Source organism: Callospermophilus lateralis, chromosome 13 (assembly GCF_048772815.1).
Source record: "Callospermophilus lateralis isolate mCalLat2 chromosome 13, mCalLat2.hap1, whole genome shotgun sequence".
NCBI classification, from domain to species: Eukaryota; Metazoa; Chordata; class Mammalia; order Rodentia; family Sciuridae; genus Callospermophilus; species Callospermophilus lateralis.
Genome location: NC_135317.1, coordinates 87216685 through 87228911, shown reverse-complemented (window position 1 = coordinate 87228911; position 12227 = coordinate 87216685). Strand labels below are relative to the sequence as shown.

Below are 12227 nucleotides of genomic sequence, written 5' to 3'. Positions count from 1 at the left end.
GTATGAGACTTATACTATCTCTAGTTTCACTTTCAAACTGCATTTCCCAAATGCCTATCTAAACAGACCTTATACGATCTAAACCTTAGGGATCTGTCATTTGGAAAATGCATCAGAATAAAACAAAACATTTCTGGAAAGGACAGGTATTGTTTGCAACTGAGGAAGTGGTAAAATTCCATGTAGTGATCTTGGATCCACTATTTCCCAAAATACATGATATTTTCTGATGGATGCTCATCCATTCTATGAGGAGAACTCATAGTATTGTTCCAGGGTTCATAACTGGAGAAATGAACAACTTTTGCCCAAGGCAAACAAATAAGATTACCTTTTTCTTATTAATTTTTAAAATTTTCATCTCTACTACTAATATTACCTTTTATTGCATTTTTTATTCTCATTAAACCCACATTAGGAGTCAATTTGTGTGTGTGTGTGGGGAGGGTACTGGGGATTGAATCCAGGGGTGCACTACCACTGAGCTACACTCCCACCCCTTTTTAATTCTTGAGACAGGGTCTTATCAAGTTGCTGAGGATGACCTCCAACTGACTGGGAGCCTAGTGAAGTAATTTTAAGGAGATGGCTTGGACATTATCTGTTTATGAAATAAAATAAATTATCATTTTGAGAGACTTACTCTATCATGTAACCTTAAATTCCTTGAACTCATCCTGCTTATTACTTCACCATTTACTGAGACTCTATCCAACCTGCCTATTATGTACCAAAGATTGTGCTAGACATTAGGATACCTGTGGAAACAGGTCTGTTCTTCCTTAGTTTTGTATATGAGGAGGAAGGCAAGTCAATCAAGGAGGCCAAGACATACTCTGTGTCCTCATATAGATATGAATAAAAAGTTTGTGGGATAGACAAGAGCAGTCAGTTCTTTATAGTATGCGTGTTTGGGGGTGGGGCTCAAGAAAATACTGGGTTGAAAACATTCCTGGAACAGACAAAATTTCTCAATTCACAGTTGCAAAATAGCCAAACATGGTATATGAAACCACCCACATACTTCTGTATATGTATGGTTATTTGCTGCACATAAAAATATATGTATTTTTTCAAAACTGGTCAAGGCATTGTTTTGTCACAAAGTTGCCTTCCCCTCTTCTACTGTAACAAGAAAAATAAACGTGGGGGTTGGGAGGGGGGGGACCATGGGATATGTCGGTAAGGCACTGGTATGTTGAATTTAGTTAAATGTTCCCATTTCTTCAAGGACCACTGAATCTTCTGAGCGCGATTTTAAAAATTGCAGTTGTCCAAAAGTATTTTTAATTAGTGTAGTTTGAGCTTTCTGTCAGAGTAGGTTTCCCATTTACAATTTGGAACCATTTCTAGTCCTTTGCGATTCGCTGGGAGTAGGGACCAGGACAGAAAAAGTTATCCTCTAAGAAAAGGGGCAGGAAATTCCAAATATTTTATGATATTTTGTTAACTTGTTTAGACGCTTTCACCTTATTCTCGTATTAATCCCATTTTCTCCATTAACCTACAGCTGCTGTAAGGTCAAAACCATTAACAAATATGGTGTCAAAAGTGTATTCCACCGAACTTGGTCTTTTTCCACTCTGCAAAGGAGAAAAAAAAAAAAAAAAAAAAAGACAAAAACTAAACACCAGATCCAGAAACACCAAAGCCCAACACGTCTTCTCAAAGGGCTTATCCAGATCAGTAGGATCTAGAGACCTTTTGCTAGATGTGGATCCGACTTAGAAGTGGGTCCCACGTAGATAAACAGGCGATTCCAGTCGTTGGCAAACGCTGCGGAGCCCCACCGTCGCCCAGCGAGGGCCCCAGGGGCGACGGCCTCACGCTGCACAGGTCGTCGAACACTCAGTGCGCGCTCTAGGGATGGAAGTACGGAACGGCCGTGCAGGTGCGCGCGCACCTGTCGCCTCTGAGTGAGCGCGCCCGGCAGTGTTCCCGTGCGCGCGCTGTACGTGGGCGCGGTGTTGGTGCGCAGCGCGGTTCAGGGATTTGTCTCCGTGAGGAGGAGGAGTCTGGGAGGGGCATTTTCCCGGGCAGTTGCGGCTCCCCCTGGCGGCAGCCGTGAGGCGCTGGAGGCGCGCAGTCAGGCGTTCTCCGCGGGCAGCCAGCGGCGGGGCCTTGCCTTATAGCGCGGGGTCCTTGGCGGCCTGGGTGGCTACTGCCCCTGCTGCTGTCGTAGGCGAGGACGGCTGTTAGTTCTCCTGCTGTTGGTTCCCGGCGGCGGCGGCGGAGGAGGAGGAGGAGGAAGAGGGCGAGGCGACTGGGGAAGAGGGAGGCAGGCGCAGCGGTGGTGGCGGCGGCGGCGCCCGGGGCAAGCGGCGGCGAGGGGGGGGAAGATGGCGGACGTGCTCAGCGTCCTGCGACAGTACAACATCCAGAAGAAGGAGATTGTGGTGAAGGGAGACGAAGTGATCTTCGGGGAGTTCTCCTGGCCCAAGAATGTGAAGACCAACTATGTAGTTTGGGGGTAAGTCCGGCTTGGCTTCGGCCTAGGGGTGTTGGGCGCCCCCAGGCGACCTCTTTCCTAACCCCTCCCCCTGTTTCCCTTGGGGATGGGGGATAAACGGGTGCTATGGGAAAAAGTTTCTCTCTAGAGCCCAAGTTGCACTTTTAGGGTGAGGAGGGAAGAGGAGGAACTGTCTGGAGCGGTCCATCCCTTTAAATCTTTGGGAAGCCAAAGGGAACGGGAACATGGGAGTTTGTGACTTTACCAGTTCTTTTTCCCCCCAGTATGTATCAAGTACCAGCAACGTGTAGGGCTGGTGCACAAGTGTACCTGAACGTAGGTGCACAAAGGAGCACACCGTCTGCTGCCGGAGACGTTCCTTTTTGTTCTTAAAATTTTCTCGTTTCGAGACTGCCATGTGTTCTGTCTCAGGTGGCTTTTGCAGCTCCTGGTCGGTTTCTTCTTCCTTAGTAATTGGGGAGGGTGTTATTCCTCAGGAAGAGAGAAGGGCGCGACTGCGTGAAGCTAAGATGGGAAAGAGTTGGTTAATTTGGAATAATCATCAAAACCAGTGCTAGAGAGGAAAGCAGGAGTTTTTGAGTTAGAAAGTTACTGATCAAATGAAATCAGCTTTACAGATTTAAGAAAATAATGGTGTGTGATTTTGGAAAGTGTGTATTCAAGAAAAATGTTTTGGGACGTCAATCCATGCATGCTACGTGGGGTCTAGTGAATTTTAAGTCGTTCAGGAAAACATCTAGATATAGTTTTGATAATCATTTAATGATTGATCACTGTTATTGATGCTTCATTTTGATAATTTGACCTTTAGACCAGAACTTTCCTATTCATTTTGTTTGAGTGGAAAGGGCTTTATGGAGAGTTGATGAAAAACTGGGAAATTTAAGGGATTTCTTTTAGCCTTCTTATTTCATAAGCTTTATGAAATATTGATTAAACGCCATTCTGAATTTCTTGTTTTACCCTTTGAAGATAATTGCATAAGCAATATCTGATTGAAGTAAAAAAACACTTTTTAGTTGTAGATGGACACATATGCACACAACCTTTATTTTATTTATTTACTTTTATGTGGTGTGGGTGATCGAACCCAGTGCCTCACATGTGCTAGTCAAGTGCTTTACCATGATCTACAACCAAAAAGGCTGGCCCTTGAATGGATTTTTAATGGATACATATGTATGTGTGTATGTGTGTGCATATATATGTGTGTGTGTGTATGTGTGTGTGTATATGTGTATATAAAATTAATAACAAATATTCAGGGTTTAGGGCAGTTTAACTCAAGGAATAGAAAAATTCCTGAAACCCTGGCTCCTGACTCAGAAGAATTAATCCAAGTAGAAGAGATAAGAATAAGTAACTTGTGAAAGGCTTTTTATCTCAGAACAGTTACTTCTAGTTACAGGTATTTTAAGGAAGTTTTCATAGAAGTATGTGACATATTTGCATCCCACTGAGCTTTTTTGAATGAATGCATCGACAAATGAGTAAGCTTTACAGAATGGGTAAAAACCCAGGCACAGTGGCTCACATCTGAAATCCCAGTTACTCTGGAGGCTGAGGCAGGAGGATTGCAAGTTCTAGGCCAGCCTGGGCAATTTAGCGAGATCCTGTCTTAAAAGATTGGAGCTGTGTCTCAGTGGTGAAGTGTCCTTGAGTTCAATCTCCATCACCTTACCTCCACCCAGAATGGGGAAGAGTTCTGAGTTAGAGGAGGTCTAGGGATGTAATTCAGAGGTAGAGTGCTTGCCTACTAAGCACACAACCCTGGATTCAATTCCCAGTACTCCCTCCAAACAAAAACTAACTTCTATGAAGGAAAAAAAAAAAAGTGACAGATTAGTCCTTCAGGATGACAGAGCTGTATACTAAAGGCATAAGGGCTGAAAAGGACATGTTTTGACAGCACTTCATTGAAGGCAGTGAAAAGAAATGCTTAAAACAGATTTCAGACTTTTCAGCAGTGAATCATTGCTGTGTATGTACACCTGTAAAGATATACGTATGTATAAAACATTACATACCCTTATTGCATGCAGTGCATTGTTATTTTTACTCTATCATAAGGAAAAACTGAAATTTCTTTGTACAGTAATAAGTGAGGTGTGGTTTGAAATACATTAATATAGAGATGGTAGAAAAGTCCAATTGGGGACTGGTTATAGTGGGCCGTATTCAAATGAATTCAAATAATACATTTGAATTATGATGGGTAGATGTAGAGGGAAAGGTGGGATTGAATACCCATCTCTTTCCATCTTCCATACCTTTTGCTTTTTTTTTTTTTGTGGTGGCTGGGGATTGAACCCAGGGCCTTGTTCATGCAAGACAAGTACTCTCTTGTGCATGCAAGGCAAGCACTCAACAAACTGAGCTATATCCCTAGCACACCCCCCCCCCCCTTTGCATTTTGGTCTGCTTCCTTGCTGAAAAATCTTTCAGAGCTGTGTGACTTTTTGAAGTAGGGTAAAGGGTGGGATTGGACATTAAGTTAGTTATATATAGCTCCAGTTTCTCAGGCACTGAACACAAAGTATGGCCCCACTTAGGTTTGGACAGCTATAAATAGGTGATCTTCTAGAGCAGCTTACCCATAGGTGACAACGTTGGAGAGCTTGTTCCTGTAGACTGTATTGTTTTATTACAATTTGTTTTCTCTTAAGGATCCTCCGTTCTATAACTGATATTTATTTTTGGTACCAGGGATTGAACCCAGGGGCCCTTAACCACTGAGCCACATCCCTAGCCTTTTTTCTATTTTATTTAGAGACAGAGTCTCAATGAGTTGCTTAGTGCCTCTTCATTGCTGAGTCTCCAATCCTCCTGCCTCAGGCTCCCGAGCTGCAGGTATTTACAGGCAGGTGCCACTGCACCCAGTTCAGCTCCCAGCACTTTTTAATATTGTGTTTAGAGATGGGGTCTCACTGAGTTGCTTAGGGCCTCTCCATTGCTGAGTCTGGCTTTGAACTCATGATCCTCCTGCCTTGGCCTCCCTCTGGGATTACATGCATGCATGGTGGCAAATGATTAGGTTTTTTTCTCTGTTGATAAAGCCCAGAGCCTAATTTGGGTCCAGTTCTAAAAAGTTTGTATTGTTCTTTATAGTAAACATGTGTGTGCTTTCCCTACTTCTTGCATTTTGTTATTGCCTTCCTTTGTGTTCTTTTTGCTTTCCTGACATTACACTTAGTAGATTTTATAATTTAGGGGCTTTGTTTTTGTTTTTGTTTTTTCTTTGGTACTGGAAAGTGAACTCAGGGGCACTTAACCACTGAGCCACATACTCAGCCTTTTAAAAATATTTTATTTAGGAAACTGGGTCTCATTGAGTTGTATAAGGCCTCACTGAAGCTGGTGTTGATCCCATTATCCCAAGCCTTCCCAGCCTCCCCAGCTGGGATTACTGGCATGTGCTACTGCTTCAGACAGTTTTGTGTATTTTTTATTATTTATTTACTTATTTATTTTTATAATTATAGATGGACAGCGTGCCTTTATTTGATTTTATTTTTTATGTGTTGCTAAGGATCGAACCCAGTGCCTCACACATGTTAGGCAAGTGCTCTGTCACTGAGCTACAGCCCCAGCCCCAGTTATGTGTATTTTCGTTAGCTATGTTAAGTACATTGTTGGATGATCAAGTGGGTAAAGATGAATCGATACATGTACCTGAGCCCAAATAATTGAATTTAAATTGTGAATAAAAATTTTGCTTTAATTATTTCAGGACTGGAAAGGAAGGCCAACCCAGAGAGTACTACACTTTGGATTCCATTTTATTTCTACTTAATAATGTGCACCTTTCTCATCCTGTTTATGTCCGTCGTGCAGCTGTAAGTAGGGTTTATTTTAAAACTTGTTTTTTAACTTAATTGTTTATAGGTATAGTTTGGCATGGATAATTTACCTCATGGATCACAAATGTATAAGTTTCCTGGAGGATTAAAATTTGGCTACTTTATGATTAATACAAATTTTTTAATCTGTGATTTTTTTAATCTGAAATAAACATCATGTTATAACAAGAGAAGTTATAAAGGTATTTACAGAGATGTTTTTATAAAAATTTATAAGATGTGGGAAGGATCCTGATGTTTTGGGAAAAAATTTATTTTGGTCATAAAAGTATTAATAGACATTGTTTTAGAATTAATTAATTTAGCAGTTATTTTCATACTTGATAAATTCATTTGTTTTCAGTTTTGCTTGCTTTCTCATATTTGAAAATCTTTTACTTAGATACAAATCTTTAGAAACAATTTGAAAATAACTAATTTTATAGAGGCTGTGATGATGACATTCTAGGGAAGTTCTTTATTATAATCGATAATAGATTTCAGAGTTATTTGGGTATGATAGCTGTGTGGCATTGCAAATTGCTATAAATACCTAAATAAAATGCCCCCAAATGATAATACTCAGTTTTTAAAATTAAGCCCACAGATTCTTTTTGATAGAATTTGATATATTTTTTGAGATACTGAAATAATTAAATATCTGCTTACAATATTGTTTTAACATTCTTACAAGTACTACTTTATTGAAATGTATTAATTTATAAATACTTTTTCATTTCTTAGAGTTTTAAATGGTTTTATTCAAGCTTCATAAATATCTTCATGTCTGTCATCATTAGAGCTTTTGAGTTATTGCTAGTTTGCATTTAAAAAAATTCTTTTTTTTTTAAAGAGAGAGAGAATTTTAATATTTTTAGTTATCGGCGGATACAACATCTTTGTTTGTATGTGGTGCTGAGGCTCGAACCCGGGCGAGCGTGCTACCACTTGAGCCACATCCCCAGCCCCTGTAATGGACCTTTATTTTATTCACTTATTTATATTCAGTGCTGAGAATCGAACCCAGTGCCTCACAACACATGCTAGGCAAGTGCTGTACTACTGAGCCATAATTCCAGCCCCTAGTTGCATTTTATCTGTGTAAAATTTAGTTTTATAAATTTTCCCTCCTTTCTAACTAATAGTTGAGGTTACTGACTTATGCATGGTATCTTAAATAATAACTTGCTACTTAAAGCAGTTGAGAAGAAGGTGTCATTTCATCTGATAGGTTTTTGTAAGAATTAAACCATAGATTCTGCTTTTCTGAGCGAGATATACATATATACATGTTTAGTGTTAAATACTTATACTTGGTAAATATTGGAGAAAAATATTGACATCTCTGTAAAGATATTTTGTATCTTTAAAAATTGAGTTAGGCAGAAATTAGAGTGTTTTTTTTGGATATATCCATTTATTTTGGATATATCCAAAAAAACCACTCTAAGCATTTTAAGCATTCAGTTTAGATTTATGGATCATGTTCTTTTAGAATGGTTGTAGAGTATAATTAATGGATAGTTATTATTACTGTGGACCTTGGTCACATAAGATTTCAATTTTGTTTTTCTTAAATATTTCTCAAATTAGAGGTGTAGAATTCTAAAATTCCAGGGCTCCACTTTTCTGATTTCTTGATGTTATTTGCTTTTTCGTGTGAACAGACCATTCTTGAAATAAGTATTCTGGCTCCTATTTTATTTTTATTTACTTACTTTAAACAAAGAAACAAAAATATATATATATATGTATATATACAGTGCTGAGGATTGAACCCAGTGCCTCACAAATGATAGGCAAGTGCTCTACCACTGAGTCACAACCTCAGGCCCCTGGCTCATAGTTTAGTATGTGTAGACTATGTCTTTTAGTTGGCTATAATTTGTATGTAATTCAATAGTGACTAAGCAATGAAGTATATTATTAAACTTAGAAATAGTAATTTGAAGAAAATTAATTCAAATATTTAAACTATTTATAATATTCCACGGTGACTGATTTGGGGAAAAAAATCTGCAAACATGCACACACAAAACCCATGGACTTTAAAAGTTTTATACTCCTAAGGAGAAATGAAAATTTAGCTTGATCTTTTAGGGGAAAAAAAAGAATAATTTTTAAGTGATTAAATATTCAACTAAGTAATCAAGATGTAAGTACAGAATGTTTGGCATAGTGAAAGGTAATCAATATTCATTGTGAAATAATTGGCCATTGGTATTAAGGGTTCTTATTACTTCTTTGTTTTTGTTATCCCGGACAAAGGATTTAAACCTGAATAATCAATTTGCCATCATTTTTTCTTACACTGTTAACATTAGAAAAATGATATAGCAGTTGTGGTAGCGATAGGGTTCATTGATTTCCTGGCCCAAAAGTTATTCTTACCTGAACTATACAGTTTTATTTGCTCACCTCTTTACATCTTGATAATGTAGGTTAGTAAAGGAAAATTATCCATTTCTCTGAAATGGATACATTTTTTCAGGTTCATTTTTTAAATCTTTTTTCCCCCCTATTTACAGAATTTATACATACTCAAGGATAAAAAGAAATATGTAGAAGGTAAACAACCACCATACATTTTTCTGTATAATTGCCTGTGCCTTTTCTCCTCTCTAAACAACATGTGCATATTGTTAATTATGAAAATTTAGTTTTAGTGGCTAATTCGGTTTATTTGGAAGAGGTCATGCTGAATATTTTGAAGAGGCCTAGTTTTTGCGTGAGAAATGAAAGCACTGTTGAGATGGTGCATAAACTGAGAAAGCAGACTAAAAGTTATTAGTCTGACTTGCAGACATCTTGAATGCAGTTAAAAAAAAATAAGGACCTAGAGTAAACCATGAGGAAAAAAAAAGACTGAAATTAATATTTTGAAAAGAGAGTTACTGTTTCCTTTCTAATAATTATCTTTAATACATCTTTCTGGAATTTCCAAAATAAAATTACTAAAAATTAACATTTAAAAAATTTTTCAAGATTTTTAGGTTCTTTTAGCTTAGCATATTTTTTTACAAATCTGATTTTAATGTTATCAAGATATTGGAATAAATTTAGAGATCATATGAACTTATCAGGTTTTATATAATTATTATCTATTTAATATGTAATTTAAAATTTTGGTTTCAGACTGAAAATATTCCTGTGGTTAGAAGACCTGACCGAAAAGATCTTCTTGGATATCTCAATGGTGAAGCATGTGAGTACCTTTTAAATTGCTCACTCTTTTTTTTTTTTTTTTAAGTATTTTTTAGTTGTAGATGGGCATAAAACATTTATTTATTTATTATTATGTGTGCTAAGGATTGAACTCAGTGCCTCACATGTGTGAGGCAAGTGCTCTACGACTGAGCCACAACCCCAGCTCCCTAAATTGCTCACTCTGAAGTAGCAATTATTAAGTAGCAGTCGTTCCCCCCATGAAATAAGTATTGGAAAATTTATATTCCCACTAAAAAAAATAAATAACGTAGCTCTGTTCATATGTTCCTCTTTCTAGTTATAGTGATTATGCTTTGTCTCTATTGAGCTCCCTTACCTTTCTCCACCTGTCAACACATTTGTTACTATTAACCACTCCCATTTTTGAAAGTCTTTCTTCACTTGGCATTTGTAACAATCCAAGCAGTTTTTCTTAAAGAGGGGTAGAACTAGACAAGTTAATTTTAAAGTTGTGGAAGAGCAAGAGAAAAAGACTAGTTATTTTAGATTTTGGAAGTTTTAACAAAGCCCTAATAATTTTAGAACTGAGAGAGAGTTGATAAACTAATAAACAGTTTTTAATCTGTAGGATTAGAAGTACATTTGTTAATTTAACATGAGTAAAAAGAGGCATGTCAAATCACTGGGGAAAAGGTGGGATTATTCAGTTAATAGTTTGGTAAAGGTAAAAAAGTTATGTATTTTAATAAAAGACTTGACACACTGATAAGAAATATTTCAAATTTTATTAGGAAAAAAACTGTCTCAACTAATATATGAAGTTGTTCTGGAAATATATACCAAAAGAGACTTAAAACCATGAATTTCGGTCATACAGTTCACTAATCCAAAGAAAATATGCTAAATATGCTAATTTCTTTGAAAAATCAATTACAAACTATTCAAAGTTATCATTTAAAAAATTTTTATTCTAATTAGTTATACATGACAGTAGAATGCATTTTGACACATCCTACATAAGTTATGATATAGCTTCTCATTCTTCTGGTTCCTTCTCAGTCCTCTACATATATTGTCCACGTATGTAGTCATATGCTCAGAGGGTATTATTGTCTGATTCATTCTGCTGTCTTTCCTACTCCTATTTCCCCTCCCATCCCTTCATTTCACCTCTGCCTAGTCCAAAGTACTTCTGTTTTTCCCTAGGGCACCACCCCCCTTTGTGAATTAGCATTTGCAATTCAGAGAAAACCTTCAGCCTTTGGTTTTTTTGGGATTGGCTTATTCTGCTTAGCCAGATGTTCTCCAGCTCCATCCATTTACCTGTAAATGCCATAATTTTGTCCTTCCTTAAGGCAAAGGATATTCCTCCTGTGAATAAATACCACATCTTCTTTATCCATTCATTTGTTGAAAGGCACTTAGGTTCTTTTCATAGTTTAGCTATTGTGAGTTGAGCTGCTATAAACTTTGATGTCGCTGTATCACTATAGTATGCTGATTTTAAGTCCTCTGGGTATAGATGGAGGAGAGGGATAACTGGGTCAAATGGTGGTTCCATTCCATGTTTTTTGAGGAATTCTCCATACTGCTTTCCATAGTGGTTGCTCCAATTTGCAGTCCCACCACCAATATATGAGTGTACCTTTTTTCCCACATCCTCGCCAACATTTATTGTTACTTGTATTCTTTTTAAAAAAATTTAGTTTATTTTTTATTTGTTCTAATTAGTTATACATGAAGTAGAATGCATTTTGACACGTTGTCTACAAATGGAGCAAACTTCTCATTCCTATGGCTGTACATGATGCAGAGTCATTCTGGTATAGTGTGATCATACATGTGTATAGGGTGATAATATCCATCTTATTCCACCATCCTTCCCACCGTCAAACCCCTTCCCCTCCCCTCACTCCTCTCTTCCCAATTCAAAGTTCCCTTACTCTTCCTTACCCCACTCCATTATGGATCAGTATCTGCTTATTAGAGAAAACATTTGGCCATTGGTTTTTAGATTTGGCTTATTTCACTTAGCATGATATTCTTCAGCTTCATCCATTTACCTGCAAATGCCATAATTTGATTTTTCTTAAGGCTGAGTAGTATTCCTTAGTGTATATATACCATATTTTCTTTATCCATTCATTTGTTGAAAGACACCTAAGTTGATTCCATAATTTAGCTATTGTGAGTTGAGCTACTATAAACATTGATGTGTCTGTATCATTGTAATATGCCAATTTTAAGTCCTTTGGGTATAAACCAAGCAATGGGTTCAAATGGTGGTTCCATTCCATGTTTCTGAGGACTCTCTGTACTACTTTCTCCCTAGTGATTGCACCAATTTGCAGTCCCACCATCAATGTACGAGTGTACCTTTTCCCCACATCCTTGCCAACATTTATTTTTATCTGTATTCTAATAATTCCCATTCTCTTTGGAGTTAGATGAAATCTTAGAGTAGTTTTGATTTGCATTTCTCTACTTGCTAGAAATGTTTAACAAAAATAGCATTTTTTAACCTAACATTTTAATAATATGCTCTAGTCAAACTATAAGGAAACGTTTTGCATTGTTATTTATAATCTCAATAGTTACAACCCTTGTTGAAGATGTTGGCAGTCTGTCACCACAAAATTAACTTAGAAATCCTATATCTGGAACTTTATCCTGGAGGCATATTTGAAAATGTATGAAGTGACATATATATAGTTTCATTTTACCATTGTTGGTAATGACAGAAGACTGTT

General features: G+C 37.3%; 1 protein-coding gene across 1 annotated transcript in view; it reads left to right on the top strand.

The window, feature by feature from the left end:
* Window positions 1–2300: 2300 nt before the first annotated feature.
* Window positions 2301–12227, top strand: part of Cdc73 (cell division cycle 73) — a 123594-nt gene continuing 113667 nt past the window's right edge. Inside the window, exons 1-3 of the mRNA XM_076831627.1 lie at window positions 2301–2470; window positions 6201–6306; window positions 9445–9514. Of these exons, the coding sequence (XP_076687742.1) occupies window positions 2340–2470; window positions 6201–6306; window positions 9445–9514 (307 nt within the window). The 5' untranslated portion in view covers window positions 2301–2339. The remainder of the gene's footprint in view (window positions 2471–6200; window positions 6307–9444; window positions 9515–12227) is intronic.